Source organism: Pelophylax lessonae, assembly GCF_965119305.1.
Source record: "Pelophylax lessonae genome assembly, chromosome: 2".
In the NCBI taxonomy this organism is placed as follows: Eukaryota; Metazoa; Chordata; class Amphibia; order Anura; family Ranidae; genus Pelophylax; species Pelophylax lessonae.
The window spans coordinates 414,413,322-414,431,518 of record NC_138769.1 but is presented as its reverse complement, the minus strand read 5'-3'; the positions used below and the strand labels follow the sequence as shown (position 1 = coordinate 414,431,518).

The following is an 18,197-nucleotide window of genomic DNA, read 5'->3' as shown; positions in this document are numbered from 1 at the left end:
ATGGAATGATGAACTCCGCATTCAATGCCCATGTAAGTAAGCCAAATAGAGGTACATAATGTAAAACTGCTTTGATAAGTTTTATTTAGACAAAGACATGGACTTAAATACATCCATAAGCAAACAGCATAAAAGATCAAAACAGGCCAATATGATGTAACTGACGCATTTCGCTTCATAAAACATTCTCAAAGGATGTAGCCAGAATGTGAAAGAGGAATCACTGGTATTATTTATAGTGCCATTAGAGGAGTGTACAACGCCTCTCCCATGTGTGAAATCAATATTACTTCCTCCTTCCCATCCAGGATGGCGGCGGAGTGAGTTTCAAGCCTCGGTCTGAGAACAGAGTCTCGTTCTGATTGGATACAGATGCTTCCGGATTACTATAGGAAGTGGGGCATCGTGTGTGCTCGGAGATTATGTCACTTCTGTTTAACAACAGGAAGTGGGGCATACTACAGGAAGTGGGGCATCGTATGTGCTGGGAGATTATGTCACATCCGTTTAACAACAGGAAGTGGGGCATAAACAAGTAAATCTTTGGTCATCTAAACTGGGGGAAGAAGTGGACACTTCTCAATACAGGCATCGCAAAGAATTAATTAAAATGTACATAATTGTGGGACTGACTTAATACATAATAATGAATAGTCGTAAAGAAGTAAATATATGACATTTACCATTTTAACCGGAACCGGAAAAACTTTGGTAAATGTTATATATTTACTTCTTTAAGACTATTCATTATTATGTATTAAGTCAGTCCCACAATTATGTACATTTTAATTAATTCTTTGTGATGCCTGTATTTGAGAAGTGTCCACTTCTTCCCCCAGTTTAGATCACCAAAGATTTAATTGTTTATGCCCCACTTCCTGTTGTTAAACGGATGTGACATAATCTCCCAGCACATACGATGCCCCACTTCCTGTAGTATGCCCCACTTCCTGTTGTTAAACAGAAGTGACATCATCTCCGAGCACACACGATGCCCCACTTCCTATAGTAATCCGGAAGCATCTGTATCCAATCAGAACGAGACTCTGTTCTCAGACCGAGGCTTGAAACTCACTCTGCCGCCAACTTGGATGGGAAGGAGGAAGTAATATTGATTTCACACATGGGAGAGGCGGTGTACACTCCTCTAATGGCACTATAAATAATACCAGTGATTCCTCTTTCACATTCTGGCTACATCCTTTGAGAATGTTTTATGAAACGAAACGCGTCAGTTACATCATATTGGCCTGTTTTGATCTTTTATGCTGTTTGCTTATGGATGTCTGTAAGTACATGTCTTTGTATAAATAAATCTTATCAAAGCAGTTTTACACTATGTACCTCTATTTGGCTTACTTACATCGGAATTGAATGCGGAGTTCATCATTCCATATCCAACTGTACCTGTGAGATTCTCTACACATCCCATATGAACAGCTACTCAGAGGAATCATTGTTTTTTACCTGCTATGTTTGATTGACCTGTTTGCTGTATGGTAACACAGGTCTATTTCTGTTGGTAAGAGTATTTAGCATTTATTTTACCTTGGTGATGGAATACCACTTATCGGGTTGATTTTTCCATTCACGGATCTACAATCGGTTACATGTGGATGGTATTTAAAAAACTGTCTAGCCTATTTACTATATAGTAGTATAGGCTCATACTATCTGGTAAGCATATATACAAGGTGTCTTTCACACGGTGATGGTGTTGGGATTCTAAGGCGTAAAGATTTGTTGGAGGGTGTAACATCTCCTCTGGATAAATATTTATGTTTGGCTATTATATCCTCACGTCATCTATAAACTCTGGTATTGCATATGTTTTCACACCTGGTGACAGCTTGTTCTAATTATTGCACTTCATCTGGGTCAATCAATTTTTTGTGAATGGTCTCTACACTTTTACCTGGTGTTTGAGGGATTCACGCATATATGTATGTGATACACTGTTGTTGGCGGTATCACACTATTATATTTTTTCTTTTTCTGTATACAACAACCCGGTCTGGATGAGGGATTCCTTATCTTTTGTCTCCGGTAGATTGCACATTCAAGATATAAGGCCTGAGGATACCCCATTCAAAGTTATTCTACATCCATCTTTTGGCTCAATTGACTTGCATACTGTAGGGTATTGTAAGTCCACTTGCTTTGGTAAGCATACTTATCTACCACCATAACAAAAATCAAGATATTCGTATTTTCCTCAAATTATCACAGATTTGCTTGGACCTTTTTACATATATATATATATATATATATATATATAATTTTTGTCTTCACACTTATCCTCAGGATATTGAAGCTAATTAGACTCACCTTGGTCTATTTAACACAGATTGTATAGTGTTTGTAGTACCTAGTATAAAAAAGTACCGACATCCCGGTTAAATTTAGAGCAAATGGGGGTAACCCAATGAGAATAGAGCGGTGATAGGCTCTAGGTGTCAGAGCCCCTTTTTCCTCCCTTTTCCTCTCCCTCCTCCCCCTGCCCTTCCCCCTCCCCCCTCCCCCCCCCCCCCTCCTGTCCAGCCTTTCCTTCCTCTTCTTTCCTTCCCTTTCCTTTTTATCTCCCTTGTGTATCCCTTTTCTTTTTTCCATTCTGTTGTCTCTCTTTCTTCTGTTCAGGTGATTGGCTCTGACACCTAAAGCCTATCCCCGCTCTATTCTCATTGGGTTACCCCCATTTGCTCTAACACAGATTATTGTTTCTGTTGGACTAACTCCACTACACATTTTGGCACTAGGACTTTGTGGGACTGTTTCCATTTTTTTCTTCAGGAATTTTTTATGGATGAGTCTTTTCAAGGCCCTTTCACCATATATATGAACATTTCATTTTGTTTATTTCCCATTAGCGCTGCACTTTTTTATTGTTTTTTACCAATTTATTTTGTCAGTTGGTAGTGCTAGCAGCTCTCTTTTTTTATGGTTAGCGCGGTTTATACACATCTTTCACTTTCATGTTCACATTTACCAAGTTTATTTTGTGCAAAGGATTGCCTACATACCCAAATTAAAATCACAACATAAAACAAACCCATTTATCTGGCACATTTCTCATTCTAATACTTCCTAAAACCACATTTATAAGTAATTGATCAGGTGATCAGGCACTGTAAAGTTTCCACACATAATGTTGGGAATTTAATAAAACTGTTACACCATTTTTCTGGTGTTATTCCCTCCTGTTAATGTATTGTGCCAAATTCATGAAGCATTTGCAACACTTTTGGTTCTGACAGTTTCTTGTGCACCATATTCAGGTAATTCCAAAATGCACCATTTTTACATTATGGCACAATAAGAGTTAAAACTTCAAAATAAAATACAGACAGTTCATATCTCATGAAAGTGGAGCTAATTAAGACCAACCCTCTGGCACAGACAGATTTTGCGAAAGTGTCTCGTGTGCATTCTAAGAGTGGGCCGCAGCATTTGCCAAATTCATGTAAAAGTTGTAGACAGGTACATGTATTTGGTGCATTCTGTTCCACTTTTAGAAAGCATGAAAGACACTTTTGCAAAATCTGTCTGCACCAGTGTTTATGAATTTCAGGGAATGTTTCTGCAGCTGGGCCCAAGTTGCAAAGTTCACATTGAATTCTTCATGGTAAATCATGCTCTAGATTTTCACTTCTCCAACAATCAAAAATGTTTGTGGCAATTTTCTCTCGAAATATTGCACTCCAAACCCTACCATACATGGATCAAGATTCAGCCAATTCAGCAGGGACTAGCCAAATTTTGTTTCATGGATGGGCAGGCTGGTTATACACAAGTGCTTTTTTTATCTATAGTTTTTTTGGTCCCTTGTTTGTCTCTTTTATTTTATATGCTGATGTGTACCGGGTTTTTAGGTCCCCTAAGGGTTATAACTCCAGCCTCATGCATCACCTCTCTGTACCGTCCTAGGAAATTGATAGTTAATAACACTGGCCTCCCTGCTCCTGCCCCCTCCCATTCAGCATAGTATATATAGATTTGATATCCAATCCTTTCCACATGGTTTAAAAAAGGGGCAGTAATTTTGCTCTGAAACGTGTAGCCATGCACTCTCTATGTCCAGACATCATAACCCACCCTACTAAAGATTGATCAGAGCAGCAGCCATCTTTCAACACCCAGAATCCATTGCTGCCTGTGTTCTAGCTCAAAGCCTGACAGCTGACATTTTACCAGCAACTTCCCTGCCATAGCCAGCTTCTTGTCTGCCAAGCTCTGCAGTCCCATGATGATCCCTTAAAGGTCCCTTATGGGCATTTCCATGACATGCCTTGATCTGCCTTTATTGTGTGAGTGCATTTTTTTACTCTTTTTAACCATTTTAAGAAATCTCTACACTTAGATGGTGGTGCCCTCTTGTGTTTTTTTCTGTATATGTACATTAGGATCTCAAGACCTAATTCTAGAGGAGTTGCATTCTTCTCCATCCAGTGTTTTTCCACCTTTCTCCTAGTTACTTCTTATTCCCTGCAATTGGTGGTCAGGTTCAAGCAATAGCGTATTTAGTTGTTTATCATTTGACTTGTGTACAACTACCCTGCCGGATTTTTGCCAAATGATCTGCGCTGTCAGCTATAGCTAGGAACACTGATCATTGTATTCTGATGGTGGGGAAGTTTCCCCACTGTCAGATTCATTAGCTCAGGGAAAAGGATTACCCCCATCCACACTGAATGGATGAGGAGATCGGCTCATTTTTTTTTTTTTTTCATTACAATTTTGATTACTTGATTCAAATCCATTTGCTCTCTTGCTGTGGAATAGTAAAACCCTAGAGTTGTAAGGCATAAGTGCTAACCACTAAGCCACTATGCAATGTTGATGCTCTTCTTTTTATGAAATACATACATTTCAAATATACATAAAAATACAATCAGATGTTTGGATTTAAAGTGAAACTAAACACACACTGTTTAATTTACCTTGCCCCTTCTATTTTTGTATAAGGATGATGGCAAAAAAAAAAGAAAACAGTAAAGTTAGCCCAAATTTTTTTATAATGTGATAGATGATGTTACGCCAGGTAAATATACCTAACATGTCATGCTTTAAAATTGTGCACCCTCGTGGAATGGCGACAAACTACGGTACTTAAAAATCTCCATATGCGATGCTTTAAAAGTTTTTACAGGTTACCTGTTTAGAGTTACAGAGGAGGTCTAGTGTTAGAATTATTTTTCTTGCTCTAACAATTGTGGCGATACCTCACATGTGTGGTTTGAACACCGTTTACATATGTGGGCGCGACTTACGTATGCAATTGCGTCTGCGTGCAAGCTCGAAGGGACTGGCCTCTTTAATTTTTAGTTTTTCCTATTTATTTTACTTTTTTCTTTTTTTACACTGTCCATTTCTTTTTTAATGATCACTTTTTCCTATTACAAGGAATGTAAACATCCCTTGTAATAGGGGCCTCTATATCAAGAGATCTGGGGTAAAAAGAAACTTCAGATCTGACATTTACACCTAGAAGCATAAAAAAAAAGCTATTTTCCCTTTAAGAGATGAAAAAAATCATCCCTTAATGGAAGTGACGTCCAACATCGCTCCATTCCTCCAAGGCCATAGAGCCGAGTCGGGTTTATCTCATCCTCACTCGGCTTCCTGCCCAGCCACGGAAAGAACTGGAGTACCCAAAGGAAAACCACACAATCACAGGAAGAATATGCAAGCTCCATGTAGATTGTTTCCTGGTTGGAATTTGAAATAAGTACCTTAGAGTTGTAAGGCATAAGTGCTTACCACTAAGCCACTATGCAATGTTGATGTTCTTTTTTTGATGACATTAATACATTTCAACTATATATAAAAATACACTCAGATGTTTGGATTTAAAGTGATACTAAACAAACACTGTTTAATTTACATTTACCCTTCTATTTCTATATGAGGATGACAGTACTGTAATTATTTTAATAAAAAAAAATCTAAGTACCTTTTTCATAATCGATAAATAGTTGTCACATGACCAAGATCTTCCCCAGTCTGTAGGGAAACATAAGCAAGAGGAGCTTCTAGTCCACTGCTGCTGGTCACATGTACAAAATAAATAAAATAAAAATGCAGCCTATGGAATACAGAGTAAAAATAAATAATTCATATCAGTAAACTGTTTTAAATTGTAATACAAATATATATTTTAAATCAAACCTTTATTATTTTTTGGCAATAACATGGTGTGGGTGGAGTTCTGCCAGTCATCGGCTGTGTCACATCCCTCCAGCCGGTGTCTTAGAATAAGAGGGAGGTGAAGTCTCCAATAATCTACTTGTAATATCTCAGCCCATTGTGTTTAGCTGGTTAGTGGGCATGAAGGAGGAGGGAGGGAGTGGCCTTCATTTACCATTGTGTATACGCCCACATGTTGGACTCTATCATCACATGGGCTGTTCAGATGCGACAGGGAGGAAATGCTCAGCATGGACACTCACTAAAAACTGAGCATGTGCAGAGTTGCCACCACAGCTTCAAATCCCTAGCTGAATTTTGGACATGGACAGAAGGTGGAGATAGAGAGTGGCAGGATCAACCAATAGAAAACTGATCTAATAATGACTGAATGAGTATGAACAGCATGTAATACAGCATTTATTGATAGTTTTTCATGATATGGGCTTAGTGACACTTTAAAGCTGACTGACTGGTATGTTCCCTGTGCAGCTTAGCAAAACTGATTCAATAGTGTTTATGTAGTATTAATGTAGTATTATGTAGTATTAAATATGCTTTAATGTTGATTTTTTGTTTAAAAGTTGACTGGGGTCCCTTCTGTCCAACGCAGTCCACAACAAAGTGTTTTACTATTTTTTTTAGACAGATAGAGTTTCCTTTTAGGGTTATTTAATCCCCACTGGATTCTTTATTTTTTGCTATATAAATAGAAAAAAATACTGAAAAAAAAAGCAAAAAAAAAAAAATTGTCTCTGTTATAACATTTTGCAAATAAATAATATGTTTTATAAAAATACAAGCCAACATGTATTCTGCTACATTTGTCAATAACCCATATCAGTGTATATTATTTAGCCTGCATGAAAGTCTACAAACTATGTATATATATATATATATATATATATATAATGTAAAATTGATCAGTCCTGATGTACTTTAATTTCTTGAGGCCCTAAAATACCAGGACAGTAAAAATACCCCTAAAATAACCCCCTCTTGCAAAGCAGACAGTCCAAAGAATTCAGTAAGAGGCATAATGAGTTTTTTTAAGTTGTAATTTTTGTCACCATTTTTTTGGAAAATTAAGAAATTAAATACATTATTTTCACAAAGTTGTCATTTTAGCAATTTATGTCTCACACAAATTGCAAGCATACTTATAATTACACCCCAAAACGCATTCTGCTATGTCTCCTGAGTATAGGAATGCCATGTGTGTGAGACTTTTTCACAGACATGGGAGTAAGTCACACATGTGCAAGTCACAAGCAAGTCTCAAGTCTTAACCTTCAAGTCTCAAGCAAGTCCCAAGTTACTGTGGAGAAAAGCAAGAAAGTCAAGTCGAGTCCCTGCTAGAAGTCAAGCAAAAAAAAGAAGAAAACAAGGGCGCCAGGTCACAAAGAATAAATGACAACAGTAACTTTATTGTAGCAACTTACATGTGTAAAATCCAGATTCAGCCTGTGTGGTAACAAGGAAGGATCCTCGCAGTGAAGCCAGGTGGTGTATAGACAACTGCAAACCTAGGCGGCGGTCCTGTGCTATGTAGAGAAGCGGTCCAGGGGCACTGGGCTATGGCTGAACGTGGCGAAGGCTCCCTAGATGGGCAGCCTTGCTAGTGCCCGTGGCCGGAAGTGACCGGAACCAGAAGTGACCGGAAATGACGTCACTTCCGGTCACTTCCAGTTATCCACAGGGGAGTGCTAGGACTAGAGTCTTGCAGGAACATTATCAGTGATATGTGCAGGTGGGTCAATTCAGGTGCAGGCAGAGACATGGTTATATAGGCAAAGGATCAGTCCAGGCAACAGGCAAAAATGTGGTCAATAAACAGGCCAGGGCTGCGGCAACACTACACGGGTGCGGTGGCTATAAAGAACACACTAGTCTGGTGACACTGGGACTGGTAATGCAGAAATCCGGAAAACTGTTGCTTGTGGCATTGGTCTGGTGTGGTGGTAATCAGGGGCACTGATTTTCTAGCTAAACTGTGGCTGTTGTGGTGATTGGAGAATTGTGACTGGTTTCACTGTGATGGAAGTCACTTTGGGTGGGGGGCCCATGGAAGCCAGCTTACATTAAAGAGGTTGGAAAACCCCTGTCTCAGCTGCCGAGGCCCCTCTTATGTGTAAGTCATCCTGTGTCTATAAGGGGCACAGGGTGACTGAGAAAATGATGGACAACTACTTAATGGACACTGAGAATATGGTTTGGATTACTTCAAATGGGACATTAATATTTGTGAACAATCTTTCCCAAGAAATATATGAAGAGTGAATCCCACCTTATACTGTGAGACTTATAGCCTGTTGTAGACCATTGCCATGAAGACTGTGACTCCTGAAAAATCAAAGCATTGCTTATATGTGAATTCCATGGTTAATTGTGTCACTTATTATTTGCCTTTCTGCTAGTATTGTGTGCCCTCCACCTAGGCTGGTTTAAGTGACTGGTTAATTAGCTCAGGTTAGTTAGCTATTAGTTGCTAGTGAGAAAGTAGCATCTGTATACAATATTGTAATCAGGTACCTCACTTGGTGGGGTATATATTCTGTGTGAGTTTGTTCAATAAAGAGTTCCAGATCTCATACAAGCTATTTGACAGCTAGCCTTGTATGTTATGTGGCTATAATATCTGATATCTATGTTCAAGACTGGAGGAAGCGGTATACTGATGGAAGCAGTCAAGCACAATGTGGGTCGATTCTGTGACATCCACTATTAGGGCTTATTCAAGTGTCAGGTTGGAGGCTGTAAAACCTCACGGATGAGCTATGGTTTTACCACCCCTCAACCACTGTTCTCTTTAGCTGAAGAGCTAGCAGCCAGGGGTGTACACATGCTGTGAATGCGATGCTTTACTGTGGAAGGAATTATTCCCCCTGTACACCCACCAATCCTGACTCAAGTGAGTGAGGTTGCTTGTATGGGGTCCAAGGAGTTAAAGCAGGTGGTGGGGAGGTGATACAATGCCTCCTCACTGCCTGTCAAATGCTCTCTGAAAAGCAATCTGAACATGGATAGCTCTTCAGAGAGCATTGTACATGCGAACAAGTCCTTATGGTGACACTGTGACTGGTGTGGTGGTGATCAGCGACACTCCAACTGGTGTGGTGGTGATCACTAACACATTAACTGTTGTAGTTGTGATCATGGAAACTGTAACTGGTGTGGTGGTGAACAAAGACACTGCTACTTGTGTGGTGGTGAACAAAGACACTGCTACTTGTGTGGTGGTGATTAGGGATGCTGAGTAGATGGCAAGGATTAGGGACACTGGCTTGTGACAGTATGTAACATTTTTTTTTTTTTTTTTTTTACAATTTATATTTTTATTTTTTTTAATTTTGTTATACACTGTCACCAGAGTAGTGCATTGTCACCATACTGTACTACTCTGGGGAGGTGATCGAGGTTATCAGGATTTTTTTTTGTTTACACTGTGATTGCTTGTTACAGTGATGATCACTGTAACAGCTAGGATATCAGCGTCTGGATTTGCAGACTCTGAGCTCCAGAGAAATCGGTTAGGTTAGATGGGGGTTGAGCCATTTTTTTTTTCAATTTCCATGTAAGACCAGAAAGTGGACCAGTTTAACAGGTATCCCAGATGACCTGTATAATACAGTAGTATTTGAAAACAAAATGGGCTCCTAGAACCCCTTGGGATCTGCCCCCTGGAGAATCTGTGGCGTTTATAATTTTGAGGTGTGTCCTGATCATGCACAAACAGTTTAGCTACTATTTATCAAGTCTGTACAATGTTCCTTCATTTTTTTTTTTTGTGAAATATATACACTTTAATGTGGATTTTTTAGCTGATAAAAAACAACCGCATGCTGTATATCATCTTAAAAATGTGGCCTACCCAATGTGTTTACATAATGTCAATGGAGTCTGTACAAAATTCCTTTCTTTATTTTGTGAAATATGTATGGTTTAATGTGGATTTTTGGGATGAACACCTTCATGGTGTGTGTCATTTTTAAAATGCAGCCTAATTCAAATGCTGCAAAGCTGTGCATGGAGTTTGTACAATGTTCCTTCTTTTTCTTCTGTGAAATGTATAGACTTTAATGTGTTTTTTTTTTTAATGAAAACTACATGCTGTGTGTCATCTTTAAAGTGTGGTCTATTCCAATTTCTTCAATGCTGTCTATGGAGTCTGTACAATATGTGCAACTATTATCTCAGAAATAATACACTCTAAATTGTATTTCAGGATAAAGTCTGCTTCTCTCCCTCTTCAATTGCAACCTAGAAAAACTGCCTTCATCATTTACAGTGACTATACAGTACTATATGGGTGGCTTTTAGTATTTAGCATTATAAATGTAGCACCCTTGTCCTAAACAGGGCTGCTAATAAATTTAGCTGTGCTAGGTGGTAGCTAGGCTTGCTTATTTGTATTTTTGTGATCATTGGATTTTCCTCCTAAGCCTGGTTTAGCTGTGGTTTCTACCTTTTGTCAATAGGGTGCGTTGTTACCTTTGGCATTAGTGTGATGAATTACAGTAAGTCTAGGTTATGAATATGTATACTTTTCCCAGCCAATCACACTGGTCGCTGAACATGCTGGGAGAAGGTATTTATTTGGAGGAAGTCAGGTGATCTTTGTCCTTTTCCACCCAGACTGAGGTCTGGGTGGGTGGGTGAGGAACAGCTGCTGCTGGGTAGGATGGTACGTCTTTGTGGTCACATCACAAGCCACGCCCCCACATTTAGAATCACGCCCCTAGGGATACATTTAACCCACTGATCACCAATAAAGTTAACCCCTTCCCTGCCAGTGTCATTTTTACAGTAACAGTGCATATTTATAGCACTGATTACTGTAGTAATGTCACTGGTACTCCCAAAAGTGTCAGAAATGTCAGTCAGGGCTCTGATCTGTCTGCTGCAATGTCGCAGTCCCGCAAAAAAATCACAGATCGCCGCCATTACTCGTTAAAAAAAAACAATAAAAATGACATAAATCTTTCCCGTAGTTATTAAACGCAATAACTTTTGTGCAAACCAATCAAAATACGCTTATTGCAATTTTTTTTACCAAAAATATGTAGCAGAAAACAAATTGGCCTAAAATGTTAAAAAATTTTGATTTTTACATTTTTTTTTAAGAATTTCATATAAAAAAAAAATGTGAAAAATATTGTTATTTTTTCAAAATTTCGCTCGTTTTTGTTTATAGCGCAAAAAAAAATCACACAGGTGATCAAATACCACCAAAAGAAAGCTCTTTTTGTGGGAAAAAAAGGACATCAATTCCGTTTAGGTACAGCGTCGCACGACCGTGCAATTGTCCGTTAAAGTCAAGCAGTGCCGAATCGCAAAATAGGACCTGGTCTTTGAGCAGCCAAATCCTCCGGGGCTAAAGTGGTTAAGCATGTTAATTGAAAGAATGGGTGTTTTTTTTTTTTTCATTCCCTAGAAGGAAACCTTTTTTTTCTTTGTAAAACAGCGATATAACTGTAGAACACTACAATTCATTACTTTATCTCTTTTTTTACGTATATCCTAGTGTTAAATTTTTCTTCATTAATTTTCCTTTTAAAAGTTTCATTTTTCATTCTAATGCTTTTCATCTTTCACGTTGTAGTAAATGGGGAGCAGTTGAGAAATGTAAAGTCCCTTTTAATTTGAATGTTGTCTTTTACTCTGTCTTCTCTAATTTTCTATACCGAGAAGTACGATAACTAAAAATAAAACACTGAAAGCAAAAATAAAACCTGATAATGGTCATTCACTCAGAATGTTAATACCCTACATAATCCAGCTGAATAATTTCAGGAATCTAACCATGCCCTTAGCTCTGAATTTATTTGCTATCTATAGCTAAAACATTTTTGTGATGGTACTAACTGTCACTATGAGTGAAAGACAGATAAATAATGGTTTGGATTGCTTCAAGTGGGACAGTAATATTTGTCAACCATAACTTCATATAGAAATATGAAGATTTTATACCACCTTACACAGTGTATTCCATGTGCTTGTCTGTGAGAGAGACACACAGACAGTCATTGGCAGACTTCCCTATTGTTTGTGTATTGGGAGGGAATGTGGATTGTACCTGTCTCATTGTTAAATGTTAATGACCTCACATTGTTCTGTCTGCCTTAAGATAAGCTTATTATGGGATGTATATGTGTATGTGGATTGGCTACTAAGGGGGAGGGGGGATTGTCCCACATTGTATATCTTTGTGTACACTGTATGGGAGTGTAAAACTCTGTTTTCATTGGATGGTGAATGTCAGGGCCTGTTTTCAAGAAGGTCCACCTAGGCGGTAACCTTGTGGGGGAAAACTGTATAAAAGTATGTTTCTTGTTCAATAAAGTTGAGTTATACTTCACCCTCAACCTAGAGTCCTATCTCTCATTGGGGAATATGCTACAAGGGATTGCTATGTCCTCCATACTCCCTTGGATAATCACTAAGCTCTTGTAAGAGCTTGTGTAAGAGCTTGTTCCTGTTCCTGCTGCACTCTCTGGGAAAAGAGAGGTTCACCCACGGAAACCTGGAGCCTTGCCATAGGTCCAGGGTGGGTAGGAGACAGTGAGACCCTAACTAAGCTGTGGCGGTTCGTGGGGTCTGAAGTGGTTACGGTGTCTGGTGGAGTGCTTGGAGCCCTTGGGAAGCACTAGGAGCATCCGTCAACAGAGGTGCCCGGTTGGGATGACGGTTGATCCGTTACAATTTTGTTGTTCATTAAGGCCAGATCCAACTTCCTTACCGTGGTAGTTATTGAGTAAAGGTGCAAAAATGATGCCCATTCTACAGTGTGTCTCAATTTTTCACATTTAGAAGCTAAAATCAATGCATGATGCATAACCGAAAAATACATTAACAGAGAAGGACTGAACCAACATTTAGCAGCAGATTGGACTAACATTTCAACTTACACATCCAATAGGTATTTTAGTGTGCTTGTCCTAGAGAATGTCTACAAGGTGCTATTTTGTTGGTACTTAATACTGCAAGGATAGCTAAATGTGCCCTTTCCAATACTTTAAATCCTATTTTATCAGTATTCTACCTCATTTGTCATCCTTAAATCCTCCAGTACTTTTTGGGATTGTAACAAAGGAGGTGCCATGTTGCACATATAGCTCACTTACCCCATGAACAACAACTATTAGGAAGAGTATGTCAATTTAGTTATTATCAGTTCACAGCCTGTAAAGAGACCCACAAAGATCCCTTATAAATGGACAGGTCTTGGACCTCTGAAAACAAAAACTGGCTTTTATCACAGAAATTATTATGGTAACAAGGGATTGCTATGAAATCCTATGCTTCCTAAAAGTTTAAAACCAATGGAACATAAATAAAGAGCTTAAGGGAATTATTTTGGACACATTTTTAAAAAAGGTATAGCAAATTGGGCTTGCTTGCTTACATCCAAAAGACTTCCAAGTTAACAACATTGACCTTCCACCACTTTTTGATGGCCACACATAAGGGTTGGGGATTTGTTACTTTCTTTCCATCCTCCTATTTTTTCCTACTTCTCTCTGCTACCTTAATTCATCTGCCATACACTTTTTACTTCTATATTTCCTTGTTCAGGCCCCACCCCTTCATTATTTCCCATAAAGATCTATTCCTTTTTGCCTGTATTCTATTTGTATATACATTGTGTTTTTATTAAATCATTTCAATCAGAGAGCAATATAAAGTCAATATTATATAAAATGGCAAACATAAAATATATTCAATATTTAAATATTATAATAAATATGAGTTCCTGTGTCCCACTAAAGTCAGAGAGCTGAAGATTTTATGCTAGCCTTCAGAATAGAAGCTGACATGGGATTTGAGTTTTGCCTATAGTTCTACTTTAAAGTATCTCTAAATCAGTGAAATAATACTCGATTTTTTTGTTTTTGTCTGTAGTCTAGATCAGTAATGTTTCACACCTGGAGTCTATTTCTACTATGGTTTCTGCATTGATGCTTATAGTGAATGCATTTTAGTGTCCACTATGCAAATGCTATAATATTATCCATTGCTATATTCACTGTTGTTCTAGTTTTCAAAGTTTAACAAAATCGCAAAAAGAACTAAAATATCAGCAAACTAGTCAATGTTTTTCCTACCTGGTAAAACATAATTCAAACAAATTGGGGTTGATTTACTGAAAAAGTAGAAACTATTCCTTATTAAAGTAAAAGCAAATTACATTTTCAGTGAGATAAGTAAATACAGTGCATTTGTGTTCATTTTGAATACACAATCTTGCATAAATAAAGAAAAATGATTTTCCTTGAACATGGCTGGATCACTGAAATAAACACAATTTCAGCTTATTTACTAAGAGCGGTGAGCATGCTTTTGAAAAAAGGTAGACTGATACCCAGTGCACTGGCATTTGGTAGCTTCAGCTTTTGTAGTTAATAGTTAATTTAGACAGATTGGTTCAAATTTAGGTTGATTAACCCTTTCGCTGCCACTTTTAAACTTAGCTGGCCAGGCTGTTTTTGCAATTTTTCCTCTGCTTTTTTATTTTTCACTTACAGCTTTCAGAGTTTGTTAATGACCCCCCAAACCATTTATTTTCTGAAAGCACATGACCAGTAGAATACAAATAAGGTGCTATTGATTTTTAAGGCATAATGATATTTTGGCAAACGTTTATCAAAACAATATTTTTTGGTAAAAATACACTAAAATCATTATTATCAGATAAAAGCACAGCACATTTTACAAAGTTCCTACTAAATATAAAAGCTAGACTGCATTGAGTTAATAAATAACCACTACTTGTAAATGTTAGATTGCACCTGCTTGCGAAATGGTGAAATTCAAACATACGCAAAAATGGAAATAACCACTTCTTAGAAAATCTAGAGGTTTTTATTGTTCCCTTACAGCATTCAGGTTGTTTAAGACCCCCCCCCCCCCAACCATATATTTTCTGAAAACACATGACCTGTAGAATAAAAAGAATAAAAAGAAGGTGCTACTGATTTTAATGCCCTGCAATATTTTTTCAAATTTTTTCACCATACGGACCTGGCAGTGAAAGGGTTAAAGCCTAATCCATAAAGTTGAAAAAAGAGCTGTGCTTCTTATTACATATAGACTGTAGTTAGTGCTAGTATTTTAATGTAAAAAAAATACACTGATCTGTACTATAGTTCTTTTGAATTGGTAATTATTTGGGGAGCAAGGGGTACAAATTATTTAGATCATTTTTTAAACATACCAAATAATTATTTGATAATTTTTTTTCCATTTTATTTATAGCAATAGGAATATAATTAAAAATCTTTGAACTATAGAATGCTGTGGGGGTTTTTTGACAAGGAAAATAGATTAGATGAATTTAGCCTTAAAAGTTGTCTGTTTATAAACCAGTATTACAAATTCTCCAAGCATCTCTTACCTGGAAATCTGCTATGTTGTATGGCATCGCAGTTGTATCCATTAAACTGTGCATCCACTGACATCATGTAAGCTGACAACAGCAGTAACAACCATATCGATTCCATGGCCAAGCCTATCAAAATATAATCAGCACAAAAATGATCAGACCACATCATTATTTAATGGTTGGTTACTTTAATTTATTACAGTAACAATAAGCTGTTTCTCCATTGATCTGTGTTTACAACACTGCTACTTTCTAATGTGATTAGCAATACAATAGATTACCAAGAACTGTTTTAAACACTATGTAATTGATAAAATACATTTTGTTTCTAAGCTTCGCTATATTAAAAAAAAGATAGTATGTTTTAATAATATATTTAATAAGTACAGGAAGACTGGTGTACAATTAAAATGATTTAATAGCATTCAGTAGCATTGTTACTACATGTATTGCAACTGTATGTTAGTTCTCTTGTACATAGGATTGATAGTCCTTTAGGTTTAACATCATGACATTTTCTAAGTACTGGAGTTCACTGAGAGCAAGGGAAGCAAATTTTCTTAGTTGCCCATATCCCCTACTGGGCACCAATGGTGCAAAAGAACTTGCCAGCAATGGCTGTTATTCTAAAAAACAGGATCCTTTTTGTAGACCCAAGATGCTGAAGGGGATAACAGGTGGTCTACACATTCATGGTGCTCTTACTATGGATATAACAGCCCATATGCCTATTGAATTTAACAGGTACTGTTAGGGCCCCAAGCTTATTGATATGTATGACCATTCAATCCATTATTCAATGTGACTGAAGTAATCAGATTAAATAGATTTTACAAAACTAAGAACCCTGATTTGATTACTTTAACCACTTGCCGTCTGCTCATTAGAGCTCTACTGCGGCAAAGTGGCTGTTGTAGGTCTGACGACGTAGACCTACGTCGGCAGACACCCCCCCTTCTCGGCAGCGCGCGCACCGCCGGAGGCTCACTCCCGCTGTATTCAGTCACAGCGGGAGTCGGGCCAGGGGAGGAGCAGCGGCGATCGCCGCTGCTCTTCCCCGATCGTCGGGGAATCGAGTCTGGAGATCCTCCCGCTTGTGTAAACAAAGTGGGCGGATCTCCGAAGTGACAGGCAGGGTCAGATTGCAGGGTTCAGCATAGTCACCTCCCCCCACACACGTCAGTAAGCACCAGGCATACATTAACCCCTCCCTCTCCAATAAAATTAACCTCTTCCCTGCCAGTGTTATTTTTATAGTAAAAGTGCATATTTATAGCACTGAATACTGTAGTAATGTCACTGGTAACCCCAAAAGTGTCAAAAATGTCAGTCAAGGGTCCGATCTGTCCGCCGCAATGTCGCAGTCCCGCAAAAAAAATCGCAGATTGCCGCCATTACTCATTAAAAAAAAAACACCAAAAACGACAGAAATCTTTCCCTTAGTTAGTAAACGCAATAACTTTTGCGCAAACCAATCAAAATACGCTTATTGTGATTTTTTTTACCACAAATATGTAGCAGAAAACAAATTGGCCTAAAATGATAAAAAATTTAGATTTTTACATTTTTTTTGAGGGAATTTCATATAAAAAAATGTGAAAAATATTGTTATTTTTTCAAAATTGTCGCTCTTTTTTTGTTTATAGCGCAAAAAGTAAAAATCGCACAGGTGATCAAATACCACCAAAAGAAAGCTCTGTTTGTGGGAAAAAAGGACGTACATTTTGTTTGGGTACAGTGTCGCACGACCGCGTAATTGTCAGTTAAATTTGCACAGTCCTGAATCGCAAAAAGTGGGCCAGACGTAAGACAGCAAAATCCTCCGGTGGTAAAGTGGTTAAGCTCCTGATTGATTTCTACTATGCTAAAATGATTGATTGTGCTGAAAACAATGCACTTTAAAGTGGTAATAAACCGCATGTGGTTAAGAAAAAAAAATCCTGCAAGGCAATGTCATATTGTGCTAGTATGCATACTAGCACATTATGAAAGACTTACCTTAGAACGAAGACCTCCAGCACCTCAATGTCACCTGAGAGGGCTGGCATCTTCCCCCAGTCTTCCTTTATGGGTTTGCAGCCTCTGGCTACATGAGTGGCTTGGGGCAAGATGACATCACATGACGCCACATGCATGTGGGAGCTGCCTTTTATGGCACAGGCTCTGAATGTCCGGCACTGTAAGCTGGACCTTCAGAGCGCATGCGCGGGTGATGTCATTTCATGTCATGTCATGTTATTGTGCAAGTTTACAAGATATTTACAGTACCAGGAGGTAAACCTTAATAAAGGGTTACCTGTAGGTACAAGTGGTTTAACAGAGTTTACTACCACTTTAATATAAACAGAGGTGGAAGATGTTAAATCAAAGGTGAAGGAGCAAAGTCATTATTGTAAGTATGCCTGAAAACATTTGGGTTATTTGAGTAACTGATGCAGCACTGCCAAAAATGTCCCTCTGTCTAGGTCCCCCTTGACCCTAAAGTTATTGTAAAGTCTCATTGAAAAAAAATAAATAAACAACAAACATGTTATACTTACCTCCTCTGTGCAGTTGGTTTTGTACAGAGTGCCCCGGATCCTCCTCTTCTCGGGTCCCTCTTCTTTGCTCCTGGCCCCTCCCTCTTGGTGAG

The 18,197-nt window shown here is 38.2% G+C and overlaps 1 protein-coding gene across 1 annotated transcript in view; it reads right to left on the bottom strand.

The window, feature by feature from the left end:
- Nucleotides 1–15,683, bottom strand: part of ZPLD1 (zona pellucida like domain containing 1) — a gene marked incomplete at both ends in the record, with an annotated part of 114,080 nt that extends 98,397 nt beyond the window's left edge. Inside the window, one exon of the mRNA XM_082244767.1 lies at nucleotides 15,578–15,683. Coding sequence (XP_082100893.1) covers nucleotides 15,578–15,683 — 106 coding nt within the window. The remainder of the gene's footprint in view (nucleotides 1–15,577) is intronic.
- Nucleotides 15,684–18,197: the final 2,514 nt, after the last annotated feature.